Here is a 14,584-nt window from a genome sequence, read left to right on the forward strand (position 1 = left end):
ATTGCATCACTCACAAATCAATTTGCATCATGTGACCTACGAACCATTTTATTTTCACATAAGTATGGTGGAAATATGGAATCAATGCAACCATGGTGGCATTTTTGGGGTGTCATGTTTACAGTGTTCAGTTGAGGCACAATTGACTTAGCTCTGCTCCTTGAGCATTTCCCTAATCTTTGAAATGTTTTCACCCTCAAATATTTTACATGTGTAGGCTGCCTTGAATGTAAGTACACTACCATCACCTGGCAGTGTACTCCAAGCCACTTATTGTATGAAACAATCTGTCCTTGTGTCATTTCTGGTTCTTTCAGCAATTGTGCTTTGAACTTCTGGTCCTTTAGAAACAGTTTTCTTTCGTCGTCTGATTCATTCATGATTTTTAAAGATTTCTTATCAAGTGATCTTTGCAGCTCCTTAACTCCAATGTGAACAATGCCAGCTTCTCTTCTGTTTGTATAACTGTATTTCTTATCCCATGAACTCATCTTGTAAATACTTTTGTACCTCCTACAGAATTTTTATGTTCTCCTTGAGGGGCGGTGTCCAAAATTGGATGCAGTACACCATCCAAGAATGAACTGATGTTTAAAGTAAACTCCATTTCTTCTACATGCAACTGATTTAAAAAAAAATAATCTTTGTGATTTGCTTCTTCCTTTAACCTGTCTTGTCAACTTTGCACAGAAACAGTAACTAATCGCTGTCTTTCCAGTTCATTTGAAACAGTGCATTTAGTATGTTTGGTATATTCTCATTCTTTTATCTAAAATTATTACCTCTTTTTTTGTTATAAATTTTATCAGATATGTATTAAGCTATTACTTGTATTTATACAAATCTGATTTTGTCCTCCTGCTCTATTCCATTCTTCCACGGTGGTTGTTAGACATAGAAGTTTTATGTTGTAAAGGTCATTAACATACTGCCCTAGAATAGAAACATGAGATATGTTACTGATATCCTCCATAAAGTCCAAAAACATGACTGTGACCTATAACTGTTCATGATCCATTAGGTAATTTCTACCCTATTTTATTTTCTTTTTGCCAGAAAGTTCAATTTTTGTTGGAAGGTCAAATAACTGATACTTTAGCACATATTAAAAAGCCACCGATACAATATCAACTCCACTTTCCTCATTAACACTCTCTGATCCTCTTCAAAATTCAGTTTAGTTGGTCATACACAATTTACCATTAGAGGTCTCTGGACTTTGTTAGTACATACACATCCGATTTGCTGACAGATTTTCTCTTTTTTTAAAGTCAATGTTAAACTCTAGGCAGTATAACCTCTGGGTTTACTCTCTACCAAAAAGAATAATTGCTACACCTGCATTCTGACCTGTATTAATAAAATTTTTACACTGTCTGTTCACTTTCATGGAAGCATCTTGTATCCAGGTGAGGCGATTTCCTCCTAGCCTTTCTAGTAGTCCAGTTTTGATTTTTATCTCTCCAATTTTTTTCTGCTTCTTCCTTGATTATCTCTACTTTTGTGTTAATGTACATTAGTACCTTCAATTGAGTTACAACAACATTTTAGGCAACGCACACAAAAGTTGGAGGAACTGTTGTAGGGATGACTTGCAGCAGACTGAAAACCTTGAGCATGTAGATATTAAGAAAAAGGATGTGCTGGAGCTTTTGAAAAACATCAATTTGGATGAGTCACCGGGACCGGATGGAATGTTACCCAGACTACTGTGGGAAGCAAGGGAGGAGATTGCTGAGCCTCTGGCAATGATCTTTGCATCATCAATGAGGACAGGAGAGGTTCCGGAGGATTGGAAGGTTGCGGATGTTGTTCCTTTATTCAAGAAAGGGAGTAGAGATAGCCCAGGAAATTATAGACCAGTGAGTCTTTCTTCAGTGGTTGGTAAGTTGGTGGAGAAGATCCTGAGAGGCAGGATTTATGAACATTTGGTGAGGCATAATATGATTAGGAATAGTCAGCATGGCTTTGTCAAAGGCAGGTCGTGCCTTACGAGCCTGATTGAATTTTTTGATGATATGACTAAACACATTAATGAAGGTAAACCGGTAGATGTAGTGTATATGGATTTTAGCAAGGCATTTGATAAGGTGCCCCATGCAAGGCTTTTTGAGAAAGTAAAGAGGCATGGGATCCAAGGGGACATTGCTTTGTTGATCCAGAACTGGCTTGCTCACAGAAGGCAAAGAGTGGTTGTAGACGGGTCATATACTGCATGGAGGTCGGTGACCGGTGGTGTGCCTCAAGGATCTGTTCTGGGACCCCTACTCTTTGTGATTTTTATAAATGACGTGGATGAGGAAGTGTAAGGATGGGTTATTAAATTTGCTGATGATGCAAAGGTTGGAGGTGTTGTGGATAGTGTAGAGGGCTGTTAGAGGTTACAACGGGACATTGACAGGATGCAAAACTGGGCTGAGAAATGGCCGATGGAGTTCAACCCAGATATGTGTGATTAATTTTGGTAGGTCAAATATAATGGCAAAATATAGTATTAATGGTAAGACTCTTGGCAGTGTGGAGGATCAGAGGGATCTTGGGGTCTGAGTCCATAGGATGCTCAAAGCTGCTATACAGGTTGACTCTGTGGTTAAGAAGGCATATGGTGCATTGGCCTTTATCAATCATGGGATTGAGTTTAAGAGCCAAAAGGTAATGTTGCAGCTATACTAGACCCTGGTCAGACCTCACTTGGAGTACTGTGCTCATTTCTGGTTGCCTCACTACAGGAAGGATGTGGAAGCCTGGGTGCAGAGGAGATTTACAAGGATGTTGCCTGGATTGGGGAGCATGCCTTATGAGAAAAGGTTGAGTGAACTCGGTCTTTTCTCCTTGGGGCGAGGGAGGATGAGAGGTGACCTGATAGAGGTGTACAAAATGAGGAGAGGCATTGATTGTGTGGATAGTCAGAGGCTTTTCTCCAGGGCTGAAATGGCTAGCACAAGAGGGAAAAGTTTTAAGGTGCTTGGAAGTAAGTGCAGAGGAGATGTTGGGTAAGTTTTTTTACTCAGAGAGTAGTGAGTATTCGGAATGGGCTGCTGGCGGTGGCGGTGGAGACGGAAACGACAGGGTCTTTTAAGAGACTCCTAGATGGCTACATGCAGCTTAGAAAAATAGAGGACTTTGAGTCACCCTAGGTAGTTCTAAGGTAGAGACATGCTTGGCACAGCTTTTTGGGCTGAAGGGCCTATATTGTTCTGCAGGTTTTCTATGTTTCTATGTAACTCAGCAGACCAGGCAGCATCCATAGAAATGAATAAACAGTCGACATTTCAGGCTGAGGCCCTTCTTCAGTACTGAGAAGAGCTAAAGTGTGAGTGTTGAATAGAAAAAGGGGGGAAAACTTAGTTTACTGAAAGGAGAAATCAATATTTATGCCATCAGGTTGGAGGCTACCCAGACAGAGCACAAGGTATTGCTTCTCCACCCTGAGGATAGCCTCACCTTGGCAGGAGAGGAGGCCATGAACTGACATGTCAGAAAGAGAAGGGAATTGTAATTAAAATATTTGGCCACTGGAATGTTCTGCTTGTGAGGTGCTCAACAAAGTGGTCCCTCAATTTACGATGGGTCTTGCCAATGTTGAGGAGGCCATATCTTAAGCACTGTACACAATAGCTGCCCCCAGCAGATTCCCAAGTGAAGTGTTGCCTCAACTGGAAGGATTGTTATAGGGCCCTGAACGGAAGTGAGGGAGGAGGTAGATGGCAGGTGTAGCACCCAACAGGGCGGACAACCAGTGTGCAAAAGATAACTGTGTAAATATAAAACAAATGAATGAATGAATAAATAAATTTTAAAAAATAACTCGCAACAATTATCAAACATGAGATGAAGAGTCCTTGAAAGTGAGTTCTCGGGTTGCAGGAACAGTTCAGTGATGGGGCAAGTGAAGTTATCTCCTCTTGTTCAAGAGCCTGATAGTTGAGGGGTAATAACTGTTCTGGTAATGTGAGTTCTGAGGCTCCTGTACCATCTTTCTGATAGCAGCAGTGAGTAGAGTGTGTCCTGGGTGATGGGATCCCTGATCATGGATGATGCTTCCTGCAACAACACTCAGTGTAGATGTTCTCAGTTGTGGGGAGGGTTTTACCCATGATAGACTGGGTAGTATCCACTACTTTTGGAGGATTTTCTATTCAAGGGCATTGGTGCTTCCATATACAGTCAGTCAATGGAATCCCCACAACACATTTAGAAGTTGTCAAAGTTTTAAATGTCATGCCGAATCTTCAGAAATTCCTAAGGAAGTAGAGGCACTTCTGTGCTTTCTCCATAATTGCATTTTCATGCTGTGCCTTGGAGAGGTCCTCTGAAATGATAACACCAGGAATTTGAAGTTACTGATCCCCTCCACCTCTGATTCCCCCTATGAGGACTGTTTTGTGGGCCTCTGCTTTCCTCCTCCTGAAGTCGATAATCAGCTGCTTGGACTTGGTGACATTGGGTAGGAGGTAGGTGTTGTGGCAAGAAACAACAAACTGTGCTGATACTAAAAATAAATAAATAAGGTATAAATATCAAAAGCGTGGTATAAAGTGTTTTTGAAAGTGAGTCCTCTGTGGCATCAACTTCTTATGAATATATGTATGTGTATGTTTTTTCATATTGCAACTTGTAGTTCTTTGCATTGCAAAGTACTGCTGCCGCAAAACAACATATTTCATGACCTATGCCAGTGATATTAAACCTGATTCTAATCCCGATTTCAGTCCTTGCTTGCTCAACCCTGTGAGCTGAATACATTCAAATATTGCAATGATACACTCTTGTGTTTGCCCCACTTGCTTTTTACTAACCAAAAAAGCAATCCAAAGGGCATCCAAAAGTAAAACTGAAACCTAAACCAATGTCAGTCATTAAAGATATTTTGCAATATCTTTAGAAAATAATTAAATTGTTTATCAGCTTCTCTTCACTTAGAAATCAAATACCTGCAGTTGCTACCAATCAACATTTTCCATGAGGCTCGTACTGTTTGGCTTGAAATTTACAGTATTTCTTCACTTACCTTGTAATTTTACTAATTTGAGAATTTTAACTCTGGTCCCTTGGTACTTTCAATGATTAATTTACCAGGATTGGCCATTCTTTTCAATATTTTGATCATTTTAATTGAATTAAAAAATTTAATTAAAAAACTCTTTCTTAAAAAACTCAAGATTCCATTGAAAATTGGTAGAATACTATTTTTTTTCTATCAGCTGCATGCATCAACAAAATCCCCGATGATTTCCAGGGACTCCCTGATTTATTTTGACATGGATCAACAGTTTGTAAGGAACTGTGCAGTCCAGTAGCTGAAAAGAGGAGAGACCATAACAGAAATGCAGCTGCAGTTGGAATGCCTCTTGGGGTAAAGCATGAGCCAATGCTCAGAAATGTTATTTTGGGGGCAGGAGGGGGCAGACAGGGGATGCAGTAGAGATTCTGGAGATGTGGGCTTGCTAGGATCAGCTGCTATTAATTAATTCCCAGACATGATTTAACTTGTGCTAATAATACATAGAGCATCAAGATTTAAATCAGAATGCATAAAATAGTCTTGTCTTTTATCTGCAATATGCAATATTGTAAATGAAAGAGTGCAATGTAAAATTTTGCTTGCATGGCTATTATTTACACTATTACTGTACCACCTTTTTTTATTAAAGTCTGCAGAAGCAAGACAAAAATCTTTGGGTTCCAATTAAGCAGTAAATTCCAAAGCAATGAACCAGATGTATTCAAAATACTACTACAGATGTCATTTACTGTAATGGACTGTTAGCTTGTTGCCAAAAAATTAGGAATAAAAATTTAAATTCTGTTAATTCCATGCATTTTTGTTAAGATGCTAGTTCAGTTGTAACTTTCAGACTTTATTTTCAGCAGTTACATATATAATCAAAATCGACAAAAGTGTTGCAGCTAAACCAGCAACTTTCAAATGAGTCCAGGACATGACCAAATCTAGATGGGATTTTCCTATTATTCAGCGGTGCAAAATATGTCCTCAATATTTGAAGCTATTTCAAATGGCTCTCAAATCATTTTGGATGGATGTATTGTAACTTGTAAAATTCATTTGTGATTACACTGCATTCTCCACATTTTTTCCAGGTGATTTGTATATGTATGCTAAACTTTTATTTCCACTGGCAAAATTTATGATGAATTGCTATTATGTGTCCAGCTTCTTTGGGTTACCATGAATATTTTTTCTTTTCTTCCAGAAACTACTATGATGTTGGTTCAGTAAGATCATATTGCTTTGCTTCCTATGTGCTTGATATATTAAACTTTCTGTGATTACTTTCCAGATCCATGAAAAACTTCAGCATTATGAAAGGCAGGGCCCAACACCCGTTCTTCACAACGCAGCCACTTTGGCAGATGATGTAAGTGTCCTTCATCTTCATGGTGAGATCATTGGGTATAAACACATCTACAGCGTCCTTATGGAATTAAAACTTAGATCAGTCACTTTCTTTTACGATGGAACTGTACATTTTATTCTCCTGTTTTATTATATGTCAGTTGTAAGACTAGGGAAATCAAAAGCCTGATGCATGTTAAGTACGAGTATTGTTTAATTTAAAAAGCACATTTAAAATCTTATGGGAGGAACAGGGAGAACTGTGAAAGTACTGTGCAGGACATGAAAAACAGACCAAAATAGAGACCTATTAAAATGTACTAAATTGAGTGAAATACAAACATAGTTAAAGGAGCCAGGCACGATGAATGCTTGCAGTATTTTATTAATTTATTATTTAGAGTTACAGTGCAGAATAGGCCCTTCTGGCCTTTTGAGTGGTGCCACTCTACAACCTCTAATTTAACCCAAACCTAATCATGGAACAATTTACAATGACCAATTGACCTGCCAAAGAGTACATCTTTGAAATGTGGCAGAAAGCTGGAGCACCTGGAGGAAATCCCCACATTCCATGGGGAGGACATGGAGACTCCTTACAGATGACATCAGAATTGATCTCTTCCCCGAGCTGTAACAGCGTCATGCTAACCACCCATTAAAACTTGTATAAGCTTCACTTGGAATATTTGGCTGATTTATTGGTGTTTTCTTTAGTAAATTGACCATGCTCTTGTGAATTATTAATATTGTTAACTTTGATTCACTACTTATATTACCAAAGATATTACTTAATACTGTGATTCACATATCCTAGATGTTGAAGACGGATTCAAAGTGCTTTCCCAGTATAAGCAAGAATTAATCAAAAAGATATGTATTAACTGAAGCAAGAAAAAGCCACACAGTTACCTTTTTTGACTTAATTATAATTCAGAAAGAAGGCATTTGGCCTTGGCTCCAGACTACTTTCCAGGGAGAAGTTCCATTGTCCCTCTCCTTAAATCCATGTACAATATTTGTTATGTTTTATAAGTCAAAAACATAAAGTAATTGAAAGGAAAACAGAGCCAGGAGATGCATATCTACTACTTTTACTTTCAGCGAGGTGTGTACATGATGTGGTGACATGATGATGTATGCCATTCACTTACTTTTACATATAACCTGCAATGCATTATGTAATCAACAAAGAATATTTAATCAATGATATATTTTTCAAATATTACTGAAGTATTAAATACACAATACACCTCCCTGATAAGCTATAAACTCCAAATCAATATAGAAAGCAGCTCAACTTAAACAAATAAGTTAATTTCTATATACGCAGTGTACTATATAATGCAACTACTATATAGACATATACAGCATAGTAAATTTTAAATTATCCCATTCAGTCTGAAGATTTAATCACTGTGGAGGATTTCTTGCTTTTGTGGGATAACATCTTTTCTGACAAGGGGGCAGGGAAAAACTCTGCTTGGCAGGTGAGATTTGTCACTCTGAAACTATTCCAGGTTCTGGTAGTTGTAGGAGTTGACTCTGGGACTGCACAAAGTGGATCTGACAACTCTGGACACCTTTTTTCTAGGTGTGTTGGCATCCCAAGCAGTGCATGGCAAACTGCTTGATCTGCTGATCTATCTCAGACCACAAGACAAAGCTTCGAGCCATACTTTCATTTTGACCACACCAAGATGACCAGCATGTTGCACCTTCAACACTTAAGCTCTCAGCTTGGGTGGTACCACAACTCTCAATCACCATATAAGGCAATGTCCAACAAGTTCAAGGTTATCCTGGTGCTGGTAAAATTGGAGAAGCTGGAGCTTCTGCCATTCCAGCCATTTTGTGTTGCCATGCAGACTAGAGACAGTTTGGGGTCTTTTCTGGCTTCCCTTTGGATCATCTCTGCCATCAAGGGAAGTGTCCTCTTCTATAAAATTTTTAGGCATTTCCTTTTCAATGGGTGTGGTGAACTACATATACCTGTCTGGACACACCCCCTGCTGACTGCTCCTATGGCTCCTCCCACGGACCCCGGTATAAAGGCGATTGGAGACACCGCCCCGGCCTCAGTCTCCAGGTTGCAGTGTGGTGGTCAATAGCTGCTTGTTCTTTCTTCCAGCCAATAAAAGCCTATATCTCGCCTCACATCTCCAAGAGTTATTGATGGTGCATCAAAGGGTAAACCTGACATTCCATCAGCTTTTCCACGATTAGTTGTCCCCCATGTTTGGCACCCTCACGTGTCCCCCTGTGTCTCCCCCCATGCCCCCCACATCTCCTCCCCCTTGTCTCCTCGTCTCCATGTCTCTCCCCATGTGTGTCCCTCTCCCCTCTACCCCTGATCCTCCTCTTCTCCACTGTTTCCCCCACTCCCTCTCTCTACCATCAGTATCATATCCTGTGAGCTTCCTTGGCAAGACTCTATTGGAGTAATTTTCTTAGTCCTGTCCATTACCCTCCGTTTCCCCACCACCTTCTCTGCAACATTAAATTAAAATGTTTTCCTCCTTTGGTGTCCTAGGTGTCTCTCCTTTGCTCAGTATGTCAATCTCATTCTCACAGGTAAGAGAAAAGATGGATACCAAATGCTTTCTTTGCAAGAAAGATTCTTTTCCCTCACTTCAATCAATGAGTGTTGTGTATCCTCTCCTGCAGTTTGTGGGAGTAGAAATATTGCTGTTTGAAATTGAAGAAAAGTACCAGTTGCTATTCAATGTTATTCCAGTTCCTATAATCAACTCTCTGAACTTATAGTACTTGATCATTTTCTGCTATTGTTCACTTCCGTTTTGTTTTTTTAAAAAAAATATCAATTTGTTTCATGTCCGCTTTGAAATTTGCAGACTACTTTATTTTTATTGTAACTTGCTGATCAGCACTGTTGACATTGAACTAAAACTCATTATTCTGCTTCCTGGAGTGTCTAGTTTATGTTGTATGACTAAGTGTTCTAAGAGTCCTTAGGGCAAAATATTAGTATTCTGTAGACATTGGTAAATAGCATAATTATAGTGTTGATTGTTGCTCTTAAGGGAGGAAAATACCACAGTGTGATGTTAACAGTACCGGCAAACTAGGTATTCCAGCTATGGAGTTACCTCCTGGCAATTTGATAAAATAATGATGCTTATCTTTTAATATTTCCCCTCCATTCTTTGTTGCCTGAGAGTTGAGCAAGGTCATGAATCCCATTCAGGATCATGTAAGATTAGAGTTATGTGGCCTGGAAGGAGTTTTTAAAAAATCAATCATTCAATGTTACTTGTTGGAACATCATACGAAAGCGCAAAGACATTTTGGCCCTTCATTTAATCATCTGCTCATAGTACATATTGCTGAATGAATTGTCCCTGTGAGTGAATCACAAATGGCCAGATCCCCCTGATAGTGGACACTGTTTTGTGACCAATGCAAAGAATGAAATGATAATCTTTTGATGAATAAACTCTTCCTGAGCTTCCAGCTGGGTACAGATATTGACTTGCACCGATGTTTTCATGACGACTCTGCCATCTTCTTCAGGAATGAGAATTTGTTCATTTCTGGTTTTGTACACGGAGCTATTTGCACCAAATTTACTTTTTATTGTCCCATCTACTAAAAGAGCTTTCTATTAAAAATGGACAATTAAGGAAAATAAGCCCAGCTTGCTGTGCCATTGAAGCAATTAGATTTTTGTTTAAGTATTTTAATCACAAAATTAAATCTGCTATTGCATATTATTGGTTGAAATGTGAAGATTTTTGCATTGATTTTCAAAAAAAAAGATTTATTTTTTTCTCCAGTTTTGAATGCTTAAGTTACAGTAATTGCAAGATATTGCAGTATCCTTGAAGGCAACTGATGCACCCAGTGCATGCCATCAAGGAGGATACAGTCTATGCCTGGAATTTAGGGGGTAGTACTTGTTTTGAAATTTCACTGGAATGCAGTCACAAGCTATCCTCATTGTCCTTGTGTTCCTCCATACACTCTATGTTCCCATTTCCACACACTTTCTTTCCTCTTAGAAATGAATGAAAGAAAGTTAGCAGACTTTCTTTGGATACATTCACCTTCTAAGGATACATCAAAGTACCCTTTAAACTAAATGGCATTTCTGTGTTTGCCATCCTTTGCAGGTAATGAACTACAGATCCCGACTACCCCATGGGTCAAATGTAATTTTTCCTCATTTCCCTTCTCATCCTTCAACCAATTAATTTAAATACATTAATTCCAATATTGACACTTTAGTGGAAAGGAAATGTATTTCTCCTGCATACTAGTTCAATTGTACAAAATTATGAGAAGCCTTGAAGTCTCCCCTTGGCTATCTCTGTTCTGATTTAAAAACAAAATCCCTACTTACCCAATCTTGCTATAATTTCCCAGTCATGGCAACGTCATTATGTATTTCCTCTTCACTTTACCAGCCCAATCACATCTTTCCCATAATCTGTTGACTGTAACTGTAATCAGTATTCGAGCTGTAGCTAGTTAAAACTTGCTCCTGATCACTTCATGATCACCCTGTTTCGATTCTGGACAGAAATGGGCATGATGTCTTTGATTGACCTGGCATGTACAACTTAGTTCTCCATCAAATCCAGATGGGTTCCTTTAAATGCATTTCCCCATGAAGCCTCCTTGTTACGTCCTTCAATTAATTCAATCAAGATAGTGAACACAATCTTTGCATCTTTAAGTCTCTAATTTGCTTTCTACTCTCTCTCTCTCTCTCTCTCTCTCTCTCTCTCTCTCTGTCTCTCTGTCTCTCTCTCTCTACACTGTGGCTAAGCACAGCTGAGATGCCATCTGTAAATTGGCTGACGATACAACGATTGTTGGTAGAATCTCAGATGGAGACGAGAGGGTATACAGGAGTGAGATATTTCAGCTAGTTGAGTGGTGTTGTAGCAACAACCTTGCATTCAGTGTCAGTAAGAGCATAGAACTGATGGTGGACTTCAGAAGGGATAAGACAAGGGAACACACACCAGACCTTGTAGAGGGATCAGAAGAGGAGAGAATGAGCAATTTCAAGTTACTGGGTGTCAAAATTTCTGAGGATCTAACCTGGGCCCAATATTGTGATGCAGCTATGCAGAAGGCACAATAGTGGCTATATTTCACTAGGAGTTTTAAGATTTGGTATGTCTCCAAAAACACACAAATTTCCACAGACGTACCATAGACAGCATTCTAAATGGCTGCATCACTGTTTGGTATGGTGGGTGGGGGAAGGAGGTGGTAACTGATCAGGATCAAAGCAAGTTGCAGAAGATTGTAAACTTAACTCCATCATGAGCACTAGCCTCTGTAGTATCCAGGACATCTCCAAGGAGTGATGCTTCAAATAGGCAGTGTCCATCATTAAGGACCCCCATCATCCAGGCCATGGCTTGTTCTCATTGCTGCCAATAGGAAGGAGGTACAGAAGCTTGAAAGAACACTCTCAACAATGCAGGAACAGATTCTTCCTCTCTGCCGTCTAATTTCTGAATGGCCATTAAACTCATAAACACTACCTCACTTACCTCTTTCCTCCCACTTCTCCCTATTTCCTCTCATTCATCATTCCAACACCTTTGTTGACCTCGCTCTGTTTTGTTAAGTGTTCTCCCCTACTCTTTCTTGTTCCTCTCCACATCAGTCTAGAGTAGTAAAAAATGATTTATAATTGGTAAAAGTACTGATATGGATAAGAGATGACTAAGCCACTCATTGCATAATTCACAACACATGGATCTTCTATGTATTTTGCCTGTATAATAAAGAAACAATAACTTGCAAACAACATTTTGAAATTTACCATGCTCTGTTCTGTATGGCTACTTTTACTTGGTAGCATATTGTTTCTCCTCCGCAGCGCAGTGTAAATGGATGGTATTGCACATGTTCAGTAGTGTACACAGTAATAATACTTTCAGAAGATAGACAGCCCTTTAGTCAATCTTTGGTGTTGACAGTTGATGGAAACTTGCTGGAGATGTTAATATGGTACAGCTGTGAATCTTGTATTACGATATTGCATTTTTCCTTTAGGCTCACTTTCATTTTTTGTCTGTGTTTCATTCAGCCTTTTAAAAGTCTTCTACTTACACAGATGTAAATGTGTTGAGGTGGGAAGTTATTATTCCACTTCTCTGCTTTAATTGTGCAATTGTACAGCATTGGTGGAATATTTATAATTTGACTTTTTTCCCGATCTTAATACTTTGTTCCTGGCAGTTTTTTATTTATATTGTTTCTTGTTCTTCTCTCAGACTAATTTACTTCCTTATTTTGCTTTTTAATCCTGTACTACTTCGTCCATTTATGGATTTCTTGCTCTTCAAGGTTCCCTTTGATTTCCTGCATTCATTCTGGACATTTCATCTGAGTGCTTCTGGCTCTTTCATGGATGAGTGGCACCTGACACAGAAGATTCATAAAATACATTGAGACTTTCAACCTATTCTGTTGGTCCCAATTCATTCAAAAATGTTCTCTGACTTCTCTTAACACAATTTTTCCTTTGTGAGTATTTAGGCAACTCATTTTCAAAAGTTGTTCTTGAAACTTTCACCACCTCTATACCTCAGGCATAGCATTTCAACTCAAACAGCTGACGGGATACTTCCCTGACTTTTGGGGTTGCCAGTTGCAGGCATCAGGAAGGAGGCGTCGCAGTTGGCTGTGTGCCACTCGATTCTCCACTGAGTTGGTGGCTGACCCCTCCCACTGGTGCTGCCCTATGTTCATTCAGTGGAAAACAAACAGGATTGTGTTCGTCTCTGGGGGCACTTGTACGATGTGACAACTGTTGTGGGCTTATTCATAACAGAAAAATGTTTCCAAGACAACATCCATACACCATAAGTCTCCAGGACACAACTCTTAGGGACTTCGACTATATTATATATATAATGTTTTCTGTTATAACCGTTTTTTTTTTGGCTATCATAGCTATATGTGCTATATGTTCTGTGTGCTGTTCATGACTATTGGTGCTGTGTTTTTGCACTTTGGCCCTGGAGAAACATTGATTCGTTTGGCTATGTTCTTGTGTTTGGTTGAATAACAAACAGTTAAGTCAACTTGAAAGTGAAAGCACTGCTTTTTCTCAGCCCTCCACATAGTGTGCCTTTTATCATTTGCACACACTAACACAAATGGAAAGCAACCTTAGAATTAACACAATATTTTATGAAGATTTGATTTAACTGCCTTGCCTTTGCACTCTGTACCCTTAGTGACATTAAAGCCTATTGTCTTGCTCATTATTTATTGTAATGCCTGCACTGTTTTGTGCACTTTATGCAGTCCTGGGTAGGTCTGTAGTCTAGTGCAGTTTTTTTTCCTGTGTTGTTTTTACGTAGTTCAATGTAGTTTTTGTACTGTTTCATGTAGCACCATGGTCCTGAAAAACGTTCTCTTGCTTTTTATTGTGTATGTACCAGCAGTTATGGTTGAAATGACAATAAAAAGTGACTTGACTTAACTACTAATGAAGTATAAACACTAGGCATCCAAAGTCAAAGTATTCACTTTTAAAATTTTACCAGGTCAAGCGCCGTAGATTTATTCACACAGAGTTGTGATGAAAGTTTAAATAATCATTCTCTGCTTGTCCTGCTCCCTTGAAAATTGTACTGTTCCAATTTGCTCATCACCTCTGAACATTTTTCCTACTGGAAATACTCACTTGACAATTCTCTGTACTATATTCATTGTCTATGATACATTTCATATTTCATTATCTGACAGGTACTTCAGTTTTCCTTTTGGATTCTTTCTGAAGTTAAAGCAAAGAGTGTTTCAATCTTTGCAACAGCTATTTTATATTAGGCGTTTTTACTTAAACTGCAAGTCAGCAACTTTGTCATTTGTGTGAATGACTATTTCAAACTGAAACAGCTTTTTCAGCAGTTTGAAAGACTGCCTGCTTTAAAAGTGTGGCAAGAAATCTAATTAAATTTTCTCTCTTTATTGATTAATGTGTATCCTGCAATATTACAAACTAAAATAGTTACATTTGAACTTCAACTACTTGTATGCACAATTGAACAGATCACATGGGTTTTTATTTCAGATCAGCTATTTGGAATTAAACTGATGGCATGATTTTGAGCAAAACTGGTTTTAAATGTCATACTTTATATTAAAGGAGCAATGTTTCCACACTTGATTTAAAAATATATCAAATTTTGCTGCATCACAAACAAGAGAAAATCTGCAGATGCTGGAAAT

General features: G+C 38.7%; 1 protein-coding gene across 12 annotated transcripts in view; it reads left to right on the top strand.

Annotated features, from left to right (window-relative positions):
- The window catches only part of mpp7a (MAGUK p55 scaffold protein 7a), a 459,090-nt gene that overhangs the window by 265,012 nt on the left and 179,494 nt on the right, over window positions 1-14,584 (top strand). For 11 of the 12 annotated variants that reach the window (XM_059972009.1, XM_059972017.1, XM_059972012.1 and 8 more), the window contains one exon: window positions 6,303-6,380. The exons of the other annotated variant lie outside the window; for it this stretch is intronic. In XM_059972009.1, coding sequence (XP_059827992.1) covers window positions 6,303-6,380 — 78 coding nt within the window. The remainder of the gene's footprint in view (window positions 1-6,302; window positions 6,381-14,584) is intronic. 12 annotated transcript variants of the gene reach the window in all.

Source organism: Hypanus sabinus, chromosome 6 (genome assembly GCF_030144855.1).
Source record: "Hypanus sabinus isolate sHypSab1 chromosome 6, sHypSab1.hap1, whole genome shotgun sequence".
NCBI lineage: Eukaryota > Metazoa > Chordata > Chondrichthyes > Myliobatiformes > Dasyatidae > Hypanus > Hypanus sabinus.